The sequence below is a fragment of the Podarcis muralis genome, chromosome 9 (assembly GCF_964188315.1).
Source record: "Podarcis muralis chromosome 9, rPodMur119.hap1.1, whole genome shotgun sequence".
Classification (NCBI taxonomy): domain Eukaryota; kingdom Metazoa; phylum Chordata; class Lepidosauria; order Squamata; family Lacertidae; genus Podarcis; species Podarcis muralis.
The window spans coordinates 46,523,276-46,550,697 of NC_135663.1; the positions used below are offsets into that span (position 1 = coordinate 46,523,276).

At 42.6% G+C, this 27,422-nt stretch overlaps 1 protein-coding gene across 3 annotated transcripts in view; it reads left to right on the forward strand.

Annotated features, from left to right (window-relative positions):
- GALNTL6 (polypeptide N-acetylgalactosaminyltransferase like 6) overlaps nucleotides 1–27,422 on the forward strand; it is a 451,848-nt gene that overhangs the window by 339,233 nt on the left and 85,193 nt on the right. For all 3 annotated transcript variants that reach the window (XM_077934169.1, XM_077934172.1, XM_077934170.1), the window contains exons 6-7: nucleotides 21,423–21,608; nucleotides 23,149–23,332. In XM_077934169.1, the coding sequence (XP_077790295.1) occupies nucleotides 21,423–21,608; nucleotides 23,149–23,332 (370 nt within the window). The remainder of the gene's footprint in view (nucleotides 1–21,422; nucleotides 21,609–23,148; nucleotides 23,333–27,422) is intronic.

Below are 27,422 nucleotides of genomic sequence, written 5' to 3' on the forward strand. Positions count from 1 at the left end.
TGGTTGCAAAGGCCACCTGTGCACCTTCCCTGGCCCTACACTCCAGGGAGTGGGGTCTACAGTCCTCCATTTTAATTTATACAAGATGCTTTGGAGTAACACTACATTAAGTGGGAATATTATGAAAAATTAAAATGGCAGCTGCCAGCAGCTCCTCAGAGTGGAGCTGTCAAGTTAGCTTGAGCCTATTAGCAGGAGAGGAGGTCAGATACTTTGCCTCCTCAAACCTGGAGCTAACTTTGCTTCAGTGTCAGGAACTTATTTTAGTGACACCAGCAACCCAAGGTCTTTCCTGCCTGTAAAATCCAAGGCCTTCCTCCCTACATTTACATGTATTCTAGGGTCTGTCTTTCTTTTTTAATATAATATGTGGGTCTAGGTAATTCTATTACTTTCCAAGTTTCTAAAGACATTTTTTTTTATATGTAATAACCAAAGACTAGCTTTGCCATCTTATTGGAAGTGTCGCTTGACTAGACATAGAATTATTTGAGTTTCGAAGACAGAGTAAGAGAGAGAGCTCTCCTTAAGCCTTGTGTGTCACTGGCTTTGAAGTTTCTCCTTTCCACTCTGTTGGATTATGTCAGTCTGAGCTATACATCTTTTAATACTTGTCTCTTGAAAAGGCAATAAATGGCCTGGAGCACTATACAGATGGTCAAAAAGTTGAGCTAATTAAGTACAGCTCTTCCCAGACATGTAAGGTTGCAGAAGCAACTGAGAACTCTACAATGAGCAGGCTATTATAATTTATTTATTTTTAATCCCGTGTTTCAGAAATGGCATGCTGGCATTAATAATTGTGCACAATCTTCCTCAGAAATGTTTCTGATCTTATCCATATTCTTTTGCCTTCTGCCTAAATCCCTTGAGTGCTTTTGGTCCAAGGAAGAATTTTCACATGTATTCAAATTTCACTGTTGGCAAAATCCAATGATAACCTATAGAGAGAGTGTGTATAATACTCTGAGCTAGTGGAAAGTGGACCAGGTGGGGCATCTAGGAGGTCATGTGGCTAGCACCCCATTCTTCTCTCTTGGGAAAGTAACAGTAGACACTGAAGCAGTACAGTTGTACAAGTATTTAGCACCTAAACATCTTACCTTGCTTCTGAAGGAGTCTCAGTGGTTGCTTCTCTGCTAGAAGAAATGTTCTGTGGCCCTAACCTGTTCTGGTTCTCTCCCTAGCCTTCTTTGGAAAGAAATAGTGGACACATAAACATTGCAGTATTGTTAATACTTAGCATTTACGTATCTTACCTTGGTTCAGAAATCACCCATGCTGTGACTTTCCTTGGAGTAAGATACAATGACACAATGGGACTTGTGTTTTGAGTAAACATGGATAGGGTTGTTCTTGTTACAGGCTTCTCTTATGAGTTCCTACTCATAAATTAGATTTGGCCATGCTCTGTTGCTTCCAATTTCCCACTGAATCCAGTGGGAGTTGCTTCCAGATAAACATTCTATGGCATCCAGTTTTTCTTCCCTTCCTTTTTTAAAACTAAGAATCCTCAGTGCCTCTTCCTTTTATCTGTTCACAAGACTTTCCACTCTTTCTGGGAGAATCTATGGCTTTATGACCAATGTTTGACTATATCTAAACCTCTGATATGGAATTATACCTTAGGTTTGATAAACCATACATGACAGGAATAAAAACAAAGGCTTTCAAATATTTGTGACTTGCATTTTTCCCTAGTTATGATCGTTAGTAATCCCATTTTCATGGTATATTGTCATAACAAGTGTCTGTTCAGTGACATTGTTGGATATGCTATTTTTGCACATTGATAAAGAAAACAATTGTAAAAGTCAAATAATGTTCAGGCTACCAAGGGCCAAACTAGATGAGGCACCATCTATGCAATTAGCAATTCGGTGAATCCCTCATTTAAAAGTAAATAGCAGACATAGGAACCCCAATTTAGATTGCAATCCTGGCATGAGGCATAGCAGGATTTAATCCTTTGTTGTTCTGATCTGCCACACCTCCTATGTACTTTTTAAAAAGCAATTAATGCAAGGGTGAGTTGCATGGATGGCAACTCTTCTGGTTTGGTCCTAAAATTCACAAAACCCCCTGGAAACATATTAGGATATGATTGTATAGTTCTATCCAGGATATGTAAAGGACTGTTTAAATCCTTGATAACCATATGTGGGAGGAAATGGTGTCACGCAGAAGTGGTAGTCTACCAGCGAAGTATCACATACTATAGAAAAGGAAGTAATACACTAATATTGATGTAGAGTTGATTATGTTGACATTTGGCAAAATCATGTAGACCTCTTTTCAAATATGTGTATTTTTATGTATCGTTTCTTCCAATGTTGTTTATCCTTGCAGTGTTCGCAGTTCAAATGAAAAGGGTTTCATACAAGAATATTGCTGAGTGCTTATATTTCTAGATACTCAGTGTCAAGGCTCTTTGCCTCCCTTTGAACCTTGGCCAGAGTATGACTGAGTATAGTGAGTCAGAGATGGGTGCCTGAGGGAGTGAGGGGGTAGGAGCGTGACGTGAAATGCACTTTTAAATTGCTTTGGCTTAGCAACTTCTGTGGTTCGGTGGGTAGAGCTTGGGCTCAGTTCTGAAATACATGGATTAAAAACAGTTTGACCCCTAACACACTTGCACTGCAATTCTGGCCATGTCTATTAAGAATTATTTGGTCTACATGGTCTAAGGAGGTCCACAGCCAGTGAGCTATTTTGAGGTGTAAGATTCACATAAAATGGGCCATCACTTTCCTGAACTAATGTGTAGAGTGTGCACATAACACTTTGCTCTAGGTTCATTGGGAGGGGTTTGTGCCAATCTCTAGTACATAATGGCTCATTGTGGCTGTACAGCTCAATGCTATAACTGGTCTTTGACCATCATAAATCATGGCCTAAATCCAACATAGACTTAAGTTTCCTTAAGCGCACTGCAGTTGCCGGGTGTAAGGATGCCTAAATCTTGTGCTGAATTTAGGCCCCTCCGTTGTTGTTTTTTCAGACAGAAGGAATGCTGCCTGTTGAAAACCGAGGTGATTATTTGTTTTTCGCCATGTGCCTTGCTGAAAAAGTCACTGTTTATCTCTGCAGTTGTAGACAAATACATCTTTACATGTTAAATTCAACCTTCAATAATATCACTGCCAAAGTGCCTTCCTATCTAAAGTTAAATGTCAGCACACTTCTTTCGAGGTCATGTTAATAGCTTTTGGATTTCAGTCTCCTCTGCTTGGGAAATATCCTTTTAGCCATCAGAAGCATTTATCAGAAAGCCTGAGATTTCCACAAAAGGGTAGTTTAAAACTAATGGAGGTTTATTTTTAACTTTTATTATCTTTGTACATTCTCCAACCAGATAAAGGCTGCTGTGGATTATTAAATATATTAGCTAGGCGGAAAAGATTGGACACTACATTTGAGAACTTGCTAGGGGAGACAAATGTGTTTAAAGTACTTTGGATTACAAGGAATTTTAGAAGCTTATAAAAGTATGTACCTGTGGAGAAATTACTTATTATACAAAGGGCATCTTTAAATGGTGTGTTTTGTTTTTTGTTTTGTTTTGTTTTGTTTTTTAACTGAAAAATAGCTGTTCTCACAACTATTTCAAAATGGGGATAGACCAAAAATGGTTAACATACTGAGCAGTTAGGATTCTACTAAGAACATGACATGATCTACAGATGCCACCAACAAATGCAATCGTTCAGTGGCAAATCATAATAAAGAGATTATTAGTGGATGCTACCAAGCACAGGGCGAAATTATCTCTGCAGAGCCGTTGTTCCTTCTGTTGTATCTAGTTAAAGTGTTGGGGACTCCCACTACAATCTCAAATTAATGTGTAAAGACTCTGTACCCCTTGCTGTGATCCTGACCCGGATCAGCTTCCCCTTCCTTCCTAACTTCCTTCCTAACAATTGAAATGTACAGTAGCAGAGGCTGGGGCTCTGTTGCTCTCCTGGCTTTCCAACATGGTGGGTCGCTGGTGCTTACTGAGAAGGGAAGGGAAGAGTTGAGACATGTGGAGCTCAGTGCATGGTGGCAGGAGCGTCAGGTTGGCTTTTCCACCCTGTATGGACACATTATGTTGGGAAGCTGGGAGTGCAAGAGCGGTCCACCCATACCGTCTCATTGGCTGTTGTTGGAAGTGCATAGGAGGTTTTTTACAGTGCCAACTGCAGGCACTGAGGACCTGATTGGGATTCTGCCTCCTCCCCCAGCAATTTGTAAAGAAAAAGCTTGCACATAAGGTCAGACTACATGGTTAATGTCACATATAGTTTGAATTGTTTATCCTTTTGTCATATATTCATATTATATTTGATATTATTTAAAGTTTAAATAATATTATCATATGAGTAAATTGCAAAGGGATATCAGTTCAGATCTACACTTCTGCTAATACTTTTGTGTAGCATCCTATGAGCTTTTTCATCCAGGATCCACAAAGACCGGAATAAATCCCATGTGCTAGTGGGATTTTGTGTGGTCTGTGTCAGCAGTAACAAAAAGCAAGGAAAAGAGAAGTAGAATTCCCAATAGTAGACAAGATCTTCTCAGGGCTGTCTGTCCTGAGAACAATTCATTTAAAACAGTATTATTCCATTTTAAACAGCCATGGCTTCCTTCAAAGAATCATGGAAAATGTAGCTTGTTAAGGGTTTTGAGAGGGTTAAAAGGTAAAGGGACCCCTGACCATTAGGTCCAGTCGTGACCGACTCTGGGGTTGCGCGCTCATCTCGCTCTATAGGCCGAGGGAGCCGGCGTTTGTCTGCAAACAGCTTCCGGGTCATGTGGCCAGCATGACTAAGCCACTTCTGGTGAACCAGAGTAGCACACGGAAATGCCGTTTACCTTCCCACCGGAGCAGTACCTATTTATCTACTTGCACTCTGATGTGCTTTCGAACTGCTAGGTTGGCAGGATTGAGAGTGTTAGAAATACACTATTCCTTTCACAGAGTGTCAGTTCCCTCAGAGGCTTGACAATCAATCTCTCTTCCCATGGAATTCTGGGAACTGTAGTTCTGTGAAGGTAATAGGGGTCTTCTAACGACTCTCAGCACCCTTAAACTACAGTGCCCATAATTATGTGAGGGAAGCCATGGCTGTTTAAAGTGGGATGATACCGCTTTAAATGTACAGTTCAAATGCGGCCTGCAATTTAACTGCAGCAGTTCAAACTGCTATCTGCGCTGTGGCATCTTAAGCTCTTTCAGAGGATCGGAGCGCCATTTAAACTCAGGCAAATTTACAAAGGTTTATTCTCCCTAGCCGGCCTCTATGCTTAAATAGGCTTATTTTTGAACAGTTTGCAGCTCCCTGTCTGACACAGAATAAAGAGTGGGAGGAATGGCTTTTGAATAGTTAATACATTTTGTGATTTGATTCCACCCGCCCTTTTCTTTCTCTTATCACTGCAAGTCATCGGGGCATTTTTGTTCTTAGAATGCTACGCTGTGTCTTTTCTCCTTTAACGATGCACACAACAAAGAATGTATAGCAACAACTGCTCCCCCTCCAAAAAAAGGGAGGGCAGTATATAGCACTGTTCTGGCAAGGTTTCAGAAGCCCAAGCAGCTTATGCTTTGCTTTTGATGTTCTTGTTTTCGCTGGGAGTTGCGATACCAGCCGACAGGGTTCTCAAATCACAAATGAAGAAGCTGTGCTACAATGAGCTGTCTTAGAGCCAGATTGAGAATAAAAACTGTGGCATAACAGAAAGCGCCAGGAGACACAAGCGTCTGAGAATACTCTTTCCTAATCAAAATGACTTTCCTCTTTAAAGGCCTTCTCAATATTAATAGGGGTCAAGAAGCCACTGAAATAATTCTGTGGGCACATATTTGTTTCTTCATAATAGTTAGGCAGCATTTATGCGATTCATCACCATCATTTCTCTGCTGTGTTCTGTGACTCCTTCCTGTTTAATCTCAGATTGCAGTACAAGCATGGCGCTCAAATGGTAACAAAAAAAAAAGAGGTAGATTTCTCTATATCTGTATTAAAGGTGTAGGATTGTGTGATGGAGCAGGTGCAAATGTTCTGGATTTGTGAGGGGTAATGGACCACAGCCATCTGTCATCCAGTTATCATCTTGTCATCGTACAGACATGTTTTAGCCAAAAAATATCCACAGCATGGAAGTGATTCTGAGGTGCCTTGTGTTGGACTGAATTTCAGGCATGCAGCAGGATACTCAGTGAGCTGTTTAATTAAAGCTATATCAAAAAAGTCTTCTTTGAGTATTTATTACAAAACCCTCCTGAAAAATAATAGGGGCAAGGAGGAATTTCTCTGAAATTCTTTTAAAGGGACTAGCTACTTACCTTCCTTAGCCTTACAAAGTGGACAAAATTTTTCTGTCCCCCCACCTTCTTCTTTTTCTTTCTTTTTTTTAAAGATTAAGCCCCATTCTCCAGTTTCCTGCTGGCTGCGCTGCATAGTATGCCTTAGGAGCATTGCATGTCATTTCACATCACTTTGCTCCCAAAGTATTCTGGGAAGTGAGGGCAGTGGGAAGCCATGCAAGACTCTCTCCACAGCTTCCTGCCCCCTGCATTTCATGAAGAGACCCAGTAAGTGTAATGTACCTCAATCTAACCATTTATAATTGCAATGACAAGTGGTCTTTAAGCAAATAAATTTAACTGAACAGCAGTAAGGTTAGTGACAGCCTGAGCTTAGATAAAGCAGGTTGCAGAATGGCTGTTTGTTATGGAGCATTTCATTTTAAGGCCAAGCTAGACATTTGCTGGATGCATGGTGTCCAGCTATGTTTTTATGCATGTTTTCCTCCTCAATGACAGGTGCATGGGGGAGCAATCCATGCCAGGATAATGGCATCCAGAGAGAGGAAGCATATCTTCTTCCTCTTCAGCATTAAAAGAAGCAACGACCGCTCCCTGTGTGCATGCATTTCAGAAGATGCACATACAGGTTGCTGTGGTTCATCACAGAAGCTGTTAAAAAAGAGTTGATGTATCTGGCAAAATGTGGCGAAAGCAGTAGTTGTTTAGGATAAATACTAGTAAGAGAGAAAGACAGAGCAGTCACTTAGGATGGGCTGGTTAGACTGTGGCTCTCCAGTTTCTGCTGAACTACAACTTCCATCATTGCTGGCCATTGATTGTGCTGGCTTGGGCTGATAGGAGTTGTAGTTCAGCAGCATCTCAACCATAGGTTAGTTACCCCAGAACTCAGTGCCCAAATGCATCTCTGTATCTAACGTGTTGCTTTAAGAATAAATAAATCCAAGTTTAAAGAGGCTAATTATTAATGGAATCAGAACACACTGTGGAGGAGCAATTTAACCCTGTCTACCCCAGATATGGGACGCGGGTGGCGCTGTGGTTTAAACCACAGTGCCGCTTGGACTTTCCGATCAGAAGGTTGGCGGTTCGAGGCCCCGGGACAGGGTGAGCTCCCGTTGTTGGGTCCCAGCTCCTGCCAACCTAGCAGTTCAAAAGCACACAGGGCAAGTAGATAAATAGGTACCGCTCCGGCGGGAAGGTAAACAGCGTTTCCATGCGCTGCTCTGGTTTCTCCAGAAGCGACTTAGTCATGCTGGCCACATGACCCAGAAAAACTGTCTGCGGAAGCAGACAAATGCTGGCTCCCTCGGCCTGTAAAGCGAGATAAGTGCTGCAACCCCAGAGTCATTCGTGACTGGACTTAACTGTCAGGGGTCCCTTTACCTTTACCTTTACCCCAGCTATGATCCTAAGGAAAATCCTTTCTCTGAATATACCAATGAGTGCCAATTACTATCTTGAGAACATAATTTTTCCCTAGCTCTGCAGCAGAGAAGGGAAGGCTTAAATTGCTCTTCCACATGAGCTCTGATCCTATTAATTATAAGCCCCCCCCCAGCTGATGCAATTTGTATTTTAAAAAATATGAACATTAGATGGAGATACACATTGCACATCTTTTAGAGATTGACTCTTTTGAACTGGAAGCAATTGTTTTAGAGCAATGGGTTCTCCCAAATCATCCATGTTTTCTCAAAAACAAGACCCACCATGCTCAATGAGACTTATTCCCACATAAGTGTGTTTAGGATCATGGTGTTAAATGTCTTACAAGGGAATTAAAGGGATGTCTGATATTCTGGTAAGCCCTTTGTTATCATGAAAGGATTGAGTTCATGTCAAACTATCATCTCTATAATTTGAAGAAAATTGAGGCCATCTTAAAAGGGGGAAGAGTCAATATCAGCAAATCAAATGTTATGTTTAATTGTTCAGCCAGCATCACAAATAGCATCACAGCTTCTACATTCCTGATTTATACAACTGTCTCCAATGCTTCTAGTTCAGAATACTTGGTGTGACGATTGCATAGTGATGCTGGGACCTACAGCCAGCACTCCAGCGTGCCAACAATTTAATCATTCAAGAGGTGTGGATGAGCTAATGGAACTGCAATCCCTAGTGGACTGCATTAATAAGAAAACAGTCTGAGTGATACAAGATGAATTTTCAGGTCAAAGAGCTGAGATTTGTGGGTGAGATACTGAACAATTGTGTATAAATGTTGCAGATGACTGTTGCCTTCAGGGAGATGCTAGTGTTGGACAGCAATCATAGATACTGTGTATGTCTACTGAAACAAATAAGCCGAATCAGTGGGTGGGTAATACAGTGGCTATTCTTGCAGCTCTCTCTCTCTCTCATTGATTGACATGTTTAGACATTGTGTTACAGAGAGTGGGAAGGAAGTGCTGCTGACTCTCAGAGTCTTGATTAAATCACTGGTAATATTTAAGACTAGCGAATTGCACATAATTACGAGGGACAGTATATGTGTATAGAGTAAGGCCTCCTTGGATCTATGCACAGAAGTCTACTTCTGTGAAGTCCCTCTTGGTGAAGGGAGATGCATCCAGTGACAGGAGTGGTAGGCAAGCTTTGTGTCCTATGTAATGTCATCCCCAAATGCAGTACTTGAATATTCACTCCCTAGGAAGTGAATGGCATGCTATTATTTTTTGGAGAAGGGTAAAGAGTTGTATTCTGGTCCATTCTGCCACTGTTATCCAAGGCAGGGACCATGTTATCCCCTGCACACATGTCATGACTCCAGCCCAATAATACTTGAATCTGTAGTCCTCGTACAACGGTAGCCCCATGGAGGAGATGGATCCCCAGTCTTTCCCATATGGATCTACTGCCATTTGAGCCAACGTAGTGTCTGCTGAGCCTTGAAAAGACACCTCTGCCTCCAGATTCTATGGAAACAACTGTGGACTCCTTGGTTAATCAGGAGCTTCCCCCCAGTTTGAAATCCTGCTGCCAAAGGTTACAGAAAAAGGCAACAGCCCTTTAACTGGAGCACCAGGCAGGTAGAACATCAGTCTTAATCTTTAAAGGTTGAATTAAAAGCCAGATATTTTTGTTCCCATCCAAAATATTTCTTAAGGAATGCTCAAATGAACCCCTCCACATATTCAATGAACATGGTAGGAGTTAGCGATAAAGCACCCACTGATCACACCTCTTCCGTACCATATGCCACTGATACGTTGAAGCATATTGATGCATGTGTTTGTGTGTGTTGTGTTGCTATGTGCTTCTGAATATTTTGTGCTACTGCTTGGGGCAAAGACCTTCAGTCACTGGAGGCATAAGATGAATAATCAAGCCAAGCTTCTTCTAACTATATAATTTCTAAGACATCTAGATAACACCATCCATTTCTTCACATGCCCAGACAGAGACTCCCCATCCCCAAGAGCCTACCCAGAAGAAATGAATGACTCATGACAACGTGTTATGGGATTAAATTGGCCACAACTTTATTTAAACTTTCAGATATAGGAAGACCTTGGCTTAGGCATTGGGCATCCCTCCCAGAACCCAGCTGGGGATCTGGGGCACATCAAGGTTAGTCAGATCTGTCTGGGGAGAGGGCTGGCCTTGGAAGATGTTTACGCAGAGAGCCCCACCCCAATTTCGCTGCAGTGCTGACAACCTTTCAGTGCACTGACAACCTTTCAGTGTATGGCCAGTGACTCCCCTCCAACCCAACCCCTTTAACGGGGAACCCTGGGATCGCTGCCACGGGGCATGCATGTCACCACTTTAGGGAAAATAGACTAAAGGATTTTGCCCAAGGCCTAAAACTGCCAAAGTTGTGACAATTTGCTACAGGGAACGCGAAACCTGCCAATGCAGGGAAAATCCTTCCCGGTCCTTTAACAGCAACCATCGTAAGACCGTAGCAGCGCCCACATACCTGTAAGGAAAAAGTTAACCTGTAATAATAATAATAATAATAATAATAATAATAATAATAATAATGGCATTAAATAAAGGGAGGGAGGGTGGGTCAATGAGACACGGGTGGCGCTGTGGGTTAAACCACAGAGCCTAGGACTAGCTGATCAGAAGGTTGGCGGTTCGAATCCCTGCGATGGGTTGAGTTCCCATTGCTTGGTCCCTGCTCCTGCCAACCTAGCAGTTCGAAAGCACATCAAAGTGCAAGTAGATAAATAGGTACCGCTCCGGCAGGAAGGTAAACGGCGTTTCAGTGCACTGCTCTGGTTCGCCAGAAGTGGCTTAGTCATGCTGGCCACATGACCTGGAAGCTGTACGCCGTCTCCCTCGGCCAATAAAGCGAGATGAACGCCACAACCCCAGAGTCAGCCATGACTGGACCTAATGGTCAGGGGTCCCTTTACCTAGGATGGGTGAAGTTCTGGAACCAACTGCGTACTCACAGGTTGTTATACTTGAAGAGTGGACCAAGTGAAAACTGCTCACTTTTGGTCCACTCCGCTGGCTCCGCCTCCCCCCCCCCCCGCACCACGAATAGGTTTATTTGAACTGAGGTTTGGTGGGAACCTCAAAGGGCAATGACATGGGGAGGCGGACCAGTAACTTTGCCAGAGAGTCTCAAGGGACATGGGGTACTGCGCGCGACCACGCAAAGGGCACCCTCCGGTTGATGGGAGAGAGGTTATTTTGGTAGTTCCTGAGATACCCTTTGTCCCCTTTGTTATTACTGCATAGTGATTGTTTTGGTGGTATACCACTGATTCCTAGACGATTTTGTAAATAAATGGTAATATGCCATTGGTTCCACTCCTCTGACATTTTAATACAGAGAATCATTGCCGTAGTAGGAGATCCTTAGAATCTCATTTAAAGGGGTTCTTTGATCTTTGTATTTAATAATGGGAGAATATAAAGTACATCTAATTAATCATCTTGGAAATCATGTTTTAATAACTAAGTTGTCTTTGTGCTTTGAACAAGACAAGGGATTAAAACAGTGATTTAACTTTAGTACCCTCTTCATCATAGTTTCTCATGCCACAGAATTATTTTTCAAACAGCCTAAAACACATGTTCTTTGTATGTTTCGTGATGTATAAAATCAATGAATGAATCTGTTTTGCAGTTTGCAGGTGATTGGGCTGAGTAATGGAGGGGAAGGAACTAGGTATGCTAAGCTGAGCTAGGATGAGATGCTTGGAGAAAACATGGGATATAAATGTAAGAAAATAAAGAAATTAATGTTATATGTATTTTTAAGGAACTGAGAAATAAAGCTAAGAAAAGGTTAAACAAAAAATAACAAGAGTATATGTTTGCATCAAAGCAGATGGTTCTGTCATATCCAAAATGCCTATAGGTGGGGCATTATCTGAGGCTGTCTTGTGCAAAAGTCACATGTATCACCCCAGCTATGTCCCAGAAAATGATGGTTGGGATCAGCATCCTCATTCCAAGCCACTTGGATGCACTGGCTTTTTTGGGATTTATCACAGTGCTTCAGCGTGATCCACTGTAGTAGTTTCATAGGTTTGAGACTTGAAGCAGATAAAAAAAAGGGAGGAAAGTAAACACAAATTGAAATATATTGTGTTTCTGCAGTGTTGTGATTTCTAAGCCTCCTTCCTGAGATTTGAAGGCGTAACTTAAGGTGTTTCTCTTCATCTATTCAGAAAGGAATATAAAGCTTATAGATTAAATGTAACACACCCACTAGGGTGGCTTGGCGTTCTCCCTGAACATGAAAAAGATTGAAATATACAAATCAGCTGCCACTCTCCTTTCCATCCTTCCCCAGCTCATGATTAATTCCCAGTGTTCCTTGCTTCTGAGCAAGCTGCCTGTTTCTGTATTACCTGATGAAAAGGAACCTAATAAAATGTGAAATTAATCAAAACGAGGGTGTAGCAAACTGGTAACTGCAATCTTCAAAACGCTTTCAGTGAAATATTTAGAAGACTATCACAGATAGTACAGCCAGTTAAAGGCTGATCATGCCATTCAGTCTAATGAGGTTTTTGCACAGCTGTTTCATACTGATGATGTCTTATCTATTTTGGAATAGCTGCCATTATCAGCAACTGCAGCACTAAAAGAGCATCGCAGGCTCATTCGATGAATGTTGTTCCTTTTTCACTTTCACTTCCTCCAACAAGCTACACTCATCAGCTTATGGAGGCTGAACTATTTCTGTATAACATAAATCCAACACTGACATGTTATAGCTGACAGGGTATTGTTTTCAGATTGATGGCAGCCATATATATGTTTTCCAATTTTGAAAGCTTTCATTTAATTGTTTTCTAATATTAATTTGAAATGTGCTTCTGTTGCAAATACTTGCATCAGGCAGATGTTTGTGACAGCACTGCATATCTACACAACATTACAATAATCTCTCTATTCCTATCATATATTTAGCAATGATCTTTTAACTTCCTTCCCACATGGCATGCATCAGAAACTTAAGTATGGAGGGATTGTGACTCTATGCAGGGAAGGCAAATTTTATTAGCCTTGTTGTGAAGTAGCACAGAGGGACCCAGCACAATGTTGACTTCCTTCCAAACTAGTTCATACTACACCACAGTATGTAGCATCAGTATTCAAAGATTTTTTAATAACAAAAGCTACTGGGTGATCTGGTAAAATCCATGAAGTAATACTACCCCTCTCATATTTTATTGACTTCTTATGGCCAGGCCAAAAGCAGACTGGAAAGGGCTGGGAAAAGTTTGCATCCTGCAAGCAATGCTCAACCACTTTGCCGGAAAGGAAGAGTGAGCTGGTCCTTAATAACTATCGCCTCCATTCAGTGTTGTTGTTTAAAAGAGCTTAGCACTGCCTTATTTAAAAAGCCAGTAAGTCTCCTCTCCCAAAGTGAAGGATTAGCTCTTTTAAAATAAATAAAAAGTCCAAAGGAGTCCAAAAAGAAGTCTACAGCAGATTGCCTTGATAACAAGATTCTGAATCAAGTCTCCAGGTAGATCACTGCCTAATAAACGAAATGTTTTGTTGTTCCGAGGCTGCAGACCTTTGAAAAAGTTTGGTTAACATTGAAATTGTTGGAACAGATGGAATATGGACTTACTGACGTTGTTGTTTTCATAATATTCTGCAGTGCAGGAAAGCTAAAAAGTCCCTGTGAAGAGTTATTGGAATAAGCAGTTTTGAAAACTGAAAAGCTGCACATTCAAAGAGAACCGCAACGGATCGAAAAGTTGTATTGTGTTGCCTGCAGCTTCCCCAAATATGCCGAGGTTCTTCAAAGGCAGTTGCACAACAGTGCTGCTGTCTGAAGAATTTCATCTTACCAAAACTCAAATTTATCAGAATGTGAAGCTTTAAACTGATATGTTGACTTGGCATAGTTCTATCCTAATCCTTGTGCTTAGGAGCAAATATCACTTTCCAGGGGCAATTCAATCTCTTACGCAGGTGTAGCAACCCATTAACTTCAGTTGGAGCTCAGTTTTTTTAACTGCTAATTTAGGGTGAAACATTAGCATTTCCTGCAAGTAAACAATGTATTTTTCATGTCATTCCATCCTAATATCAGTCAATCCCAATAATTGCTGATGTATTTTCATGAGAACATTTTTTTCCATACACAGACAAAATTTTCAGGGAAATTTTATTTTATTTATTAGATTTATATACCTCCCTTCAACATAATATCTAAGGGTGGTTCACAGAATAAAACATAGAGAACAGAACTCAAAACTGGGGAAAGGAGATACTGATACATATTCACACATTTCTAAATGGAAGGTAATTGATTTGTAAAGCTCTATGGATGGCCAAGATACGTGTATCCATTTTATACTATGCTATATTTTTTAAAAAGTGTATATTACCACATCAGTGGACAGTGCAATTTAAGAAAGATTTGTGCAAAAGAAACCAATTGCAGCAGAACAGAAAATAGCAGCTCAAAATGTCAGAATTTATTGAAGCACATTTATACATATCTACTTCTAGAACTTTCTATTGAATGAGGGGACATAGATTATTTTAATGCTTCTTGAGCAGAATATATGTGTGCATGCTTAATAGAAAAGAAGCTCTAGAGAAGGGGTGGCTATCCTGTGTCCCTCCAGATGCTGTTGAACTACAAGTCCTGTCATCCCTGACCATTATCCACACTAGCTGAGGCTGATGGGAGATGGAGTCCAACAATGTCTGGATAACCACAGCTTAATCTACAGTATTCATTTTCATCAGAAGACTGATGGTTCAGAAGATGGTGCAGAGGAACAAGCATCCTGAACTCTGAAGCTTGAAAGTTTTAATCCCCATTGCAATGTCACACTTAATGGGCTCCTCATTGGTAGCTGCAATAAAAACAAAGCAATGAAACAAACTATCTGTGGAGAATGACCTGCTGCTGTGTGTTTCTTTGATTCAACCCAACATAAAGTAATTAACTGATACCAAAAAAATGCAAGTGCCTCATTAAAGAACTCTGTTAAAAGTGAACTTTGTTTTATAATTAAAACGTATTTATAGTTTGTGTCTGTTTAAAAATAAAACTTCAGTCTGGGACACAAATGTATTTTCTTGTGAAACTTTCCTCTTAGTCATATTACATCAACTAACCACAAGTTAAGAACCACACATATAGCTGATGAGGGTGTCCTTGAGCTGACAAAACTACAGAAAAGGGCCACTGAGGCTGTAATTCTATGGACACTTAACCTGCAAGAAAGCCCCATTAAACACAGTGAGCCTCATTTCTGAGTAAATATTAATAGGCTTACTCTAAGTAAGGACACATAGGATTGCACAAATATATTAATGGCACAGAAAGCTTGAAGAGGATTAATTATTACATTTGCCCAGGTCTGCCTCTAATTTCCCAGATAGAAGCTTTTGTCCTCACAGCAGCCCTGTGAGGAGGTTAGGCTTAGACCAGGGTAGTCCAGCTTTCCGTACCAAGTGGGCCGCAAAAGTACACAGGACTGGGGGAGCAAGGCCAAAATTGGATGTTTCTCCCCAGCCCTTTCTCTGCCTTCCCAAAGCTGGCTAAGTGACTGTGGGAAGGAGGCACAAAGCTCTAGCAGCGTCCTTGATCTTCTTATCATCTCTACATGTGACATTGGAAACAGGGCACCTCCACTGCCTGCCACACCATTAAATCACAACCTTATCTCTTTTCTGACAGCAGTTGGTTATTTTTTGTAGAGTTGTGGAAATTTGTGGTACATTGGGACCATTTGGGGTGAGTGGTGCAGGTATTAGGAATGATTTTCCACAATGCCAGGAGTAGCTTAAGGCAGTGTTTCCCAACCTTGTGCCTCCAGCTGTTTTTGAACTACAACTCCCATCATCCCTGACTAGCAAGACCAGTGGCAAGGGATGATGGGAATTGTAGGCCAAAAACAGCTGGAGGCACAAGGTTGGGAAACACTGGCTTAAGGTATGTTTTAAAGAGATTTTTAAAAAACAAAAATAAAATAGAAGTATGTCAGAGAGGGTTTCAGGCAAAGCAAAGCAAATGTCAGCAAAATGACAGGTTGCAAAATTGGAGTGACTTTTCACAATCTCATAAATATGTAAACCTTGGCTTAGTTGACAAGTTATTGTCAAGAGCAATTTGAAATTGTTACCATTAATTATGTCATACGGGTGTCATTTAGACATTGGTGTGTTAACAATGATCGGATAATGTACGTACGACATTCACAAAGTATTTATTTCTATCACAAAAATCATGCCTCCTCTGTTTCTCAGGCCACAAAATTGCTTAGCTCATTTAACATTCCAAGACATCTTACCACTTGAACTCCTTGGGAAAGAGTTACTATATAAATTTTACCTGTATAATGAGTACGTTGGTTTAAACACATACACACTTCAGAAACAGAGGAGAAATTATGAGGCTGCTTATGCTATATAATCTTCCTCAGATGGAGATATTTATGAGGCCAGTCACAGATCTTATTTCTTAACATGTCCTCAGTTGTGTTCTTTCTTATTTACAAAATAGTAGCTTTGAGGTAGGAAATATATTCTGTTCTGGCCACATTCAATTCCTGAAGCACTTTCTTTGACACTGGGTCTGAGTACAAAACTTCAGCTTCACATATTTTAAAAAGAAAACAGTTAGGGTGTGTTCACACCATGACTTCAGTCACATTTCACTTGTGTGTCTTCCTTGCTCCCTCTGAAATAATCTTTATGTTGCTACATAGACATTTTCCATTCAGGGCTGGTGCAGAATAGTGACTAAGAGAGGAAAACATGGATCAGGAAGTTCCTGGTTCAAATCTCACGTCCACAATCAACTCACTAGGTGGCCTATGCAAGCCATTCTCTCTCAGCCTTAGTCCTCCCAGCTATGTTTTGGGGGATCGTCATACTGACTTACCTTACAGCAGGCACCCGCAAACTCTGCCCTCCAGATGTTTTGGGACTACAACTCCCATCATCCCTAGCTAACAGGACCAGTGGTCAGGGATGATGGGAATTGTAGTCCCAAAACATCTGGAGGGCCAAGTTTGGGGGTGCCTGCCTTACAGTGTTGGTGTAGGTATTACAACCAGAAGAGGGGCCACCAACCTTTCCAGAACAGGGTGCACATTTGCAATTTTTAGAAAGTTCAGTGCACCCCCCGGCAAACAAAATTCACTGTAGTCAACTGAATACAACCAACCACGCCCTAGGGCCCCCCAACCTCTGATCCTGGCACCCAGCTAAAGTGTGGGCATGTTTTAAGGGGGCATGTTCAGTGTAGGAGAGAATGAGCCAATGTAAACCTGAACTGGGCAATGCCAGGGATGGTTGTGGGCAGGATTCCTGCTTTTCACTAGATGACCCCCGGGGTCCCTTCCAACTCTACAGTTCTACGTTCTGCTGCTTGATTTCCTCTCTGCATCTGTCCACGCTCTTCACTCCTTGTTTCTTCCAGTCCAGCTCTTAAAGGAGCATTGCTCTCACATCTCCCTTTATCTGATAATCAAATGGATAGCACCTATCCATTGTATCCAATAATATGTTCCAAGAAAAAAACAGCAGCATGAATGTGAAAGAAAACAAAAAATCATCCCCACTCCCCCCCCCACACACACACACAAATGAATATATTGTGGTCCTTTGGGTTGTCTTGTAGGTCTTCTTAGGAGTTTTTCGCCCAGGGTAGGATATTTCTGGCTTTTGCTGCAGTATACCATCGCATTGTTGAGAATCTGCTTTCTCAGCATGTCAGGGTGCCCTGGGTTCAAGTTCCTCAGCGTTCCCTTCTATGAGTTGAAGATGCCATCTGTTCATCCTGTACGATTCACCACCCAATGTCAAGACCCTCTCACTCCACCCGTCTGGAGCTTGATAAACCATATGGATGTTTTTTGTTCCATAGCAGGAGCGCAGAGCAGGGACTGGCAAGGCACATGTTGAGCACCCCCCTCCCTGTCAGTTCTTGATGCATTTTGCACTGGTGATTGACTGGAATTGTTTCACTGGTTATTTCAGTCTTGGATGTTTATAGTTTAATGTTTTAATGGGGTTGTTTTATTGCTCGTTTTAATTATGGTATATTTTTAATTATTCTGTATTGGTTTTTATGTTTTGTAAAATGCTTAGAAGCGACCTGGGTATTAAGCAGTGTGTGTGTGTGTGTGTGTGTGTGTGTGAGAGAGAGAGAGAGAGAGAGAGAGAGAGAGAGAGAGAGAGAGAAGGAGGAGGAGGAGGAGGAGAAGAAGAGGAAGAAGAAGAAGAAGAAAGAAGAAGAAGAAATGTGTAGGCGTCATTCATACCCTATTTGCCTCAATTCAGATAAATTATTAGAGGAGGAGAAACATCAAATACAGTGGTACCTCGGGTTACATATGCTTCAGGTTACATACGCTTCAGGTTACAGACTCCGCTAACCCAGAAATAGTGCTTCAGGTTAAGAACTTTGCTTCAGGATGAGAACAGAAATCGTGCTCCGGCGGTGCGGCGGCAGCAGGAGGCCTCATTTGCTAAAGAGGTGCTTCAGGTTAAGAACAGTTTCAGGTTAAGAACAGACCTCCGGAATGAATTAAGTACTTAACCCGAGGTACCACTGTAGTGTTACCACTGATTTTCTTGGCAATGCCTTTGCATCTTTAACAACTGCATGACAGGCAGAAAATCAAACTCTGTAACTTTCACTATCACTTCATGCTGCACTGTTTTAATGTCTTGTGACCGCATAGCTACTTTAGGGCCAGGCCGTGCCAGTGGGGCAGGGGCAATTCTAACATACAAGCAGGAAGGTTGGCAACATTGATTTAAGTGCATCTCAGGGACGCGGGTGGCGCAGGGACGCGGGTGGCGCTGTGGGTAAAAAGCCTCAGTGCCTAGGGCTTGCCGATCGAAAGGTCGGCGGTTCGAATCCCCGCGGCGGGGTGCACTCCCGTTGCTCGGTCCCAGCGCCTGCAACCTAGCAGTTCGAAAGCACCCCCAGGTGCAAGTAGATAAATAGGGACCGCTTACTGGCGGGAAGGTAAATGGCGTTTCCGTGTGCTGTGCTGGCTCAGCAGATGCAGCTTTGTCACGCTGGCCACGTGACCCGGAAGTGTCTCCGGACAGCGCTGGCCCCCGGCCTCTTGAGTGAGATGGGTGCACAACCCTAGAGTCTGTCAAGACTGGCCCGTACGGGCAGGGGTACCTTTACCTTTACCTTTTACCAGGGAGCTGAACCAAGCGTTTGAGCATTCTGCTTGGGCACACTTAATTACCAGGAAGGAAAAAGCAACTGTCTTGCTGCTATTCTTCCTATAAACTCATGTCTGCATTAAATGAAGATAAAGATGGCCACACACACACACACAACCTACAATGGAGAATTTGTTTATAGGCTATCAGTAAAAGGACCATAATGCTGCCCTTCATCATTGCTTGTCATACCACTGACAACCTATAAAACTTCTGCTTCTGCATAACTCTTTATTTGTCTGTTCCTGTGCCAGCTTAGACCCTGGCAGGTGCCTGGCATCTATCAGCAGTATGATTTATTACCTCATTTAATAAACAATGTGAAGGAAAGAATGAGATATTTTCTTTTAAAATTACAAATTAGGGGCCTCCTCTCTCTGTTTAATGACAAGAGCCCTGGCTTCGTCTCTATTTGAGGTGCTCCATTTATTGCCCGGGCGGTGGGGATGCTGCCTGTTGTTGTTGTTGTCGCTCTCCAGCCTGTCCCTGGAAGTGAAATTTATGCAATACCCCAGCATACCAATGAAAGCATCCGAGCTGAATATTATATTGACATGGCAAGCTTTCCTGAATGGATTCCACTGGCAATAAATAGCCTGGATGTCTTGTCTCCCCAAGATTTAATGACCATTTCATTTCAGTTGGATTTCTCTTTTCCACATAACAATATCATTCTACAGAAAAATTGCCCGGACATTTCCCTCCCCACCCCACACCCCCGCTTCTACTCTTGACACAGAGTATGTAGGTTTATGGGAATGCTAGACTTTGCCAGCTTTGAGTGGACTTCCCGTGGTTAGGGACATTTCCATGCAACCACTTCATGCTTGAACAAACCAGTTGGACAGTCATTTCCTCATTCCAGAGAAACCTGGCAACTGTCAGTCTGTGAAGTATATGTAAACCAGGAGCCATATTAGTGTCACTAACCCCCACTACCTTCTGAAAATATGCAGCCAATAGTCAGGGTAGGTCTTGGACTTTTTGTGAGGTTTTCCCCACCTGCTGCCTGCCTCTCCCTTCTTGTTGGATGCCCCACTCCCTTACAAGCACAGATTGCTCTGTGATCCATGGCTGTCAGTATCCAACTCATTTGATGCCCAAGCCCCTCTGAATCTGCCCCTCTTGGCTCAGGACTCAGACAAATCCAGTGCACAACCCTACTATTTACACAACAAACCATGCACACATGCTTGCATCACATTCACACAGTTAATTGCATTCATGGCTAGCTTAGCCCATGATGGTAGGAACAGGTGAACTTTTCCATTTCAACTTCTGTTCCTTTTGCATTTTTCAAATCTTATGTTCAGTTCTCTGCGTTTCCACACAGGTTTGCATTTTAAAAAGAAATCATTGGTGTGAATTTCTCCACACTTTTGCCTAAATGCACATCTTTGCAAATAATTCTTTTTTTGTATTATTTTCACTAATATATGCATTTTATGCACTTTGCCCTAATATATGCATTTTGTTACACATTACTTGGCTAGAGAATTGCATTGCAAACTTTGGAAAGTGTGGATTTTAAAGGGTGGGTGTGCTTTGGTTCACTTATTGTTTTGGAAAGAGTTGATTAGGTAGGTTGACTTTAAATGACTACTGGGTCAATCTGGGGGGGCTGGGGGGCATTCTTAACAACTGGAGATACATATGGTTTGATCTGCTCAAAGAAAGAAATGAATTGGATAGGGTGAGGTGCTTCATGCAGTGTTGTTGTTTTTTGCTATGAATGTACTCAATAAAGTTGTTTTTTGAAAGGGCAAAACTGCAGGCGGTGATACAATTCTGTTGTTTATGTTGAATTAGAAGGCAAAAAGAGAAGGGGAAAACTCCCAAAGGCACTGTCTCCTGATGCAAACACAGAAGGATTGAATAAGACAAAATACTGCTTGCTTTTATTAGCAAAGTCTTTGCAACTGTTCACTTGCTACAAGCTGTTGTCCAATTGCTGAGGTTGCTCTAAAGTTGATTCCCTCTTGGCCTTACCCGTCAAAGCCCGTCAGTTATCCTGACTTCACAGCCCAATGTTAATTTTTTTTTCTGTGTGTCTTTTTGCATAATTAATAGGACTAGCAAGCCCACTTGGAAAGGGCATCATTTACAAAACCATATGCCAGAATGTTCATCTGGCTTTAGGCAGAAGGCACTGGAGGGTCAATGAACACCCTGCAGTCATTTTGGCTGTGATTATATGGTAGATGGAAGTTTGCCAACAGTGAATGTGCCGTGAAAAGGTCTAAAATGTCACTGGCTTCCTCTGTGTGTTTAAACGAAGAACATTTGCAATTTATGAAGCATTTCAGAACAGGTTCTACAAATAATAAGGAACTCTGAATGAGCTAGAAAGGAAAGCTATTGAGTTCTGTGTTGGTAAATATTATGCTGTGTCCAGTGTCATATGTTCTCAGCTCAACCGTTCATAAGTAATGTTTTCATGTTCTCCTCCATGTCTTTGCAGAACACTTGAGAGAAAAGCTGGAGGAATATATGGCACGTTTTGTCAAAGTGAGAATTGTGCGCACCAAAAAACGGGAAGGGCTCATTCGCACCAGACTACTTGGAGCCTCAATAGCTAAAGGAGAAGTCTTGACCTTCCTCGACTCCCATTGTGAAGTCAACGTGAACTGGCTGCCTCCTTTACTAAGTAAGTTATACTGGAACTTACAACATTAAGGTTTTCATGGTACTGAAACATATACTCTATCTCATGAATACATTCAGGATGAACAATGTGGCTACCAACATTTTATTTAGTACAACCAGCCAACAGCATCTATAACTCACCTGTATATTTGGACCTGGAAGTGAAACTTCCTAGACTGTAATGCAAAATAGGATTAGCAGAAGAAACATGATTAGAATTAAAATGTTTAGGATGGAACTCTTATTCATTTGGGCTGAATTCAGCACTGGTAGCTTTGAGTTGCCCACTAGTGGATCTTGAGGAGGCATGTTTTGAAACAGCCTTCCCCAATCTGGTGTCACCCAGATGTTTTGGACCACAACTCTCATCAGACCCAGCCAGCACAACTGTTGTATTCTGAAACATTTGGAAAGCACCATGTTGGGGGACAGCTGTTTTAGAACATCTGCCCACATACTGTGCCTTTTATATAATTATTTGTTTATGTTGTCCAACCTAGTGAGGCTGGATGAGCAACAATGGAATACACAGCACTTGAACCAGGAGGACAACATGTCCACTTGGATGATTCTGACACATCTGCCTGGAAAATAATTCAGAACTGTTATATTTGGGGGTTACTTCACTGGAACTTTGGAAATCTGAGCCTGTTGACCATTTACCATCTTAATCAATGGCCATTTACCATCTTCATCAGTGGCTCCCACCAAGAGAAGCTATCATAGCTATGCATCTAATATGTTCTGCGGGCTCTCTGTTTTGTTTCGTTGGTGCTGGTCATTGGCCGCAACAGAAAAGATTTTATTTGATTTGACCTAGGCTCCAGATTTTGCATTTTTCATGAATGTTGTAATACAGCTCTCAGCAACTTAACTATACATCAAAATATACATGCTGAGAGAAAATATACTTTTTAAATATTTGAGATGGGTATGTTGCTCAGATTAAAACATCAGCAGAACAGAATTCTGTGTCAAAGTGACACAGGCGAGAATTAAATAGATATGCTCCTCCCTTGCATCTACCCTCAGCTGCTATCAGAGAAGAAGCTGAGTTGCAGAAGTCTGATGTTCATATTTTAGGAGCCAGAATGAGCAGCATTTTCTCAGTGCATTCTTGCTGTACATACTCAAAGCTAAAATGACAATTCTTTTGCTTTCTGGTTTTTATTTTTTATTTTTTGCTTGCTCGCTGACTCCTTGGGTGACAGATTGGGGACAGCTTAGAGCAGCAAAGTGACAGAGATATAGATGACTTGACTTCTGTGGGTCTCGCTGGGATGTGACTCTCTTTGAAGAACTATAATGGCTTCTAATAACAGGCCGAGTGCATCAAGCCCGTTGCAGATAGAGGCCGGATGCAGATTTGAAAACTGAAATGATTTTAGGGCCATGGGGAGATGCTGAGGCAATTTTCAAAACTTGGAGGGGCGGGGGAAGAGGAGAAGTAAAAGCCTAAGGGATTTACTTTGCGGTAAATGTGATAGATGGCTTGGCTAGACGTACCCTCTTTTTTGTATTTTTATGCTTTCGTCTTTCAGATCAGATTGCGCTAAACCATAAGACCATTGTGTGTCCCATGATCGATGTCATTGACCACAATCACTTTGGGTACGAGGCGCAAGCGGGAGATGCCATGCGTGGAGCCTTCGACTGGGAGATGTACTACAAAAGAATACCAATTCCGCCAGAGCTCCTGAGGGCTGATCCCAGTGACCCTTTTGAGTAAGTAGCGGCGATACCAAGCATTAGAATGAGACATCGCAGGCAGCAGTTGCAAGAACTGTGGCTGCAGCAATAGAGGCAGGGCCTTCTGGGCAAATTAACCTCAAATTAAAGATGGCAAGTGGGAAGCAGCAGCAAGCAAGAGAGTGGTGGGAAAGGTCAGGATGTGGAATCGCAAAAAGGGGCAGATCACTCTCTAGAGTTCCACTGCCCCCGCTGCTCTCATTTGAATCACAAAAGGGGCAGATCACTCTCTAGAGTTCCACTGCCCCCGCTGCTCTCATTTGAGCAAGGAAGAATCCAGCCAGCAAAAGATTCCAGTTCTTTACTGTTAGCAGGGGGGAATATTGGGAGTGATTGGGGAATAAATGCATCTGTGCTGTTTTTCTTCACTATTCCATGGAGTAGCCTTTGAAGAGACATTAGTTTATTATTTCTTTGCTAGGGATTGATGCAACAGATGAATCAAAAGTAAGCTTGTTTCCAGCTAGCAAAGCCCCTATGTATGATTGATGGTGTTGCTACCATATACATCCTGCTATAATTTAAACACAGGGGTATAAGGCAGCTGACTTGTGAATAATCTCAGATAAGCCATCGTCTTATCCCTGGTATTGGGTGGATGAGATAATTCACAGTAACAATCTCCCAAGGCGCCACAAAGTTGAGTCCATTTTTGCTTTGATTTTATTTTTGCCTGTCATGCAAAGGGGGATTTATCCTCATCAGCCAAGAAAGTGAGAGGAGAGGGCACCAAGGGAGAGGAAGCGGAGTTATGGCCAGCGATCAAAACCACAAGCCAGTTAAACTGAAGTGCTTAGTATTCAGAAGCTGATTCAGTTCTTTTCATGTTAGAGGGACTAAATCAGGAAACGTTCAAGATGCTGCATTTAAATGGAGTCCCATGTATGCAGCCAAATAACACTAACGTCATCAAACACCATTATTTTGTGCATAGATGCAGTGGCGTAGCGTGGGGGTGCAGGGGGGGCCGGGCGCACCGGGCGCAACATCTGGGGGGGGCGCTCGCCGCCTCCGGAGTCGCCGAAGAGCCTCGGGCGCAGGCTGTAGCAGAGCCCCATGTCTCGCGGAACCAACGAGCTGGCAGCGGCTCTCAGCACTCGCCACGGTCCCCGCACGTCAGGGCCGCGGAGGGCGCGCCAGGCAGCCCCTCCTCACAGCCCCACCACCGCCGCAGCTGCTGGGCCATGTTGCATTTTCCTCACCTCTCTGCCCTCCTCCTCCTCCAGGCAAGCGGCTTCGTTTGGGCGGCAGCGCCCACGGCAACTCGCCTCAGATCACCTGACACGGACCCGCCGCCGCTGCCGTGGCTACCTTACCGTAAATACCCCAGCCCAGGCAGCAGCAAGAAGAAGCTGGCAGCGGCGGCAGGTTAGGGGTTAGGGGGCGCAAATTACTTGCCTTGCCCCGGGTGCTGACAACCCACGCTACGCCGCTGCATAGATGCTGGTTACTCTTGTTAAAGTACCGAGTAGCGTTCAGACATGATAGCTGCCTACTTTCCTAGTTCCTTTCCATTTTACGACTATGAACAGGCAAGAAAGGGTATATGATTACTGTGGTCAAGCCCTCTTGGACAGTGGATTTGCATTCCTGAAATAACCACAGCAAGAAGACTAAGGCTGTGGGAAAGCAGGGAATCCCTAGCCCACTGACCCATTGACCCACACCAGCTTGACAAAGCACAGCAAGGTCAGAACAAGAGAGAACATGGTAAGATAAAGCTGAATGTAAGGCAAATCAGGACAATCTGGGAGCTTATTGGTCCAGCAAATGCCTGGAGCCAGCTGTGATGTTAAGTAGATTTATGGCAAAGACAGTGTCCCAGTCTCTTCCTCCTTGTAAGAACACTGTGGGTTTAAAGGAACTGTATTTTATTCTGAAGGTTTGTACTGAAGCCTTCTGCTGCTTCTGGACACTGTATGGCAGTAGAGGAATATCCTTCCCAGCTGCATGTGCTCCTGGAAATCAGTCCAGAGTCAAAGGTTTGTCTTCCCCTACATAGAAATTTGAATCAGCCTCTCCCAGGTCCTAATCCAAACACTCTCTAGCCACTACACTACTTTGCTGAAGTTCAGTTCCAGGACATCAACAAAATTTCACCACCAGTCTTGAAGCTTTACACTTTTCCAAAAAGTGTGCGCAATTGCTTTAAGCACAATTGATCAGCCCATTTGTTTGGGATTATCAAGGCTTGCTCTTTTCTTAGAGGAACTGGTTTCAGATTTACATTATGTTCCTAAAGTTTGGTAGTACATAACTCCCAGCGGAGGGACATGTGCAACTTTAAAGGGAGATTAAAATCTGTTTGTACTGTTTAAAAGTCTAAGAACTATTAATGCCTCCCCTGGTACTTCTAGCTTTTAACTGCATTTCACTCCTCAATAAATCTACCTGCTGCAATAAAATAGGGAGCACACGACTGCAGGCCATGTAAACAGCACCAACAGGCCATACCTAGAGGTTTGCATATCCATTTGCTTTACAAAAAGTCATAGAGCTGAATGGAACCTCAGGGATCATCCAGCTCAACCTCCAGAGTAATAAAACAAAGTAAACTTCACTCTTCCAAAAATGATCAAGTGATAGTTCTGTCTTAAAATGACTTCCTTTGCTTTGGTTAAGTACACCAGTAAAATTATATACTGCTTCAGCATGCAACATGCCCCCTTCTCCCCATACACATAACTCCCTTTTTATTTAAAATAAAAAATGATGTGGAAATGTGAACTTAAGAATGGAATAATGAGAAACTGAGGGAAAGCAATAGCTCTGCCCATCCCTAGACTGGATGCAAGACAAGGCTCTGGCAGTCTGGCTGGATGCAAGGCAGGCCAAGCAGCTTCAAGCCAGAGGTAAGGCAGGGCTTTGGTTGGATGCAAGGCAACTTCCATGTTATCTCAGCTCTGGGTTCTAAAATGACATTTTAGGCCTATCCTTGTAATCAGATATGTTTGTAATCTGATTTGTAGATATGTTTGTCGGTCAGTTGGTTTACGGTATAAGGTGGTGTCTATGCGCCCATCCTGAAGCTTAAGACTTCACTGGACAAAGTTATTAATGAAAACAATGCAGAGGAAATAAGTTGAGGATTGCTGAGTGGGGGAGATACTTTGGGCTGGCCCTGTGTGTCATGTTGTTTTAAAAAAACATATCAGCAACAGTCCCTTGTTTAATATCAGCATCAGCCATCTTTACCTCACAAGAGGGCGGAGGGCAGCTGCTTGTGAAGCAAACAAATCACTGGGGTCAAGGAGACCCAAGACACTTGACAAGAGGATGTGGAGGATAAACTGGGGTGGGGTGAGATAATAGGTCTTGCCCTCTTTTATGTTTTTGGAGAATGCAGGCAAGATGATAGTAAGCCAGTTCCCATAGTCTTTTGAGACAGAATGCTGAATTCCAAACAGCTGAAAGAAAACACCCGTTCATGGATTTGAGGGAAAGTGTGTGAAGTGAGGACCATTTCCTTAACTTTCCATGTGCTTTGGGATAGAGGAGTCCAGAAACAGCACGCTAGGTGGGGAGGAACCAGTGCACTAGCTTCCTGGCAGGTGGATCGCCTGTGCTTACTGGGAAGACAGGGAGAAAGAGAGGACATTGGTGCTCTGCAGATGCACTAGTGGAGCCAATCTGGTGCTCCTGCCATTGTGTCTGCACTACACCAACCTTCCCATCACCTTGCCCTCTTACTCATCAGAAGCAACAGCAACCCCACCTGCTGAGAAGGTAGCATAGCAGCTCCGCCCCACTGTCTGAGCCACTTCCAATTGCTCGGCATTCCCTTGCCTACTGAATCCTGAAACACCAGGCTTGACTCTGAAATGAAGCTCTCAGAACAAAACCTGCCACTACAAACTATTCTACCCTGTCCTTATTACTGACATAAAACACAGGAAGTAATTAGCTGGTATAGAGCGAAAGTCACTGTTTTGTACGTTTAATTTGATTTTATGCTAAAGACTGCATTTGGTTCTATTTAATTAAAACTCCTTTGGTTAATAAGTTTCCTATGGATTCAAGGATTTCAAACGGTTGCCCCTACCTTTTGAGAAAAGGCTTGAAGATG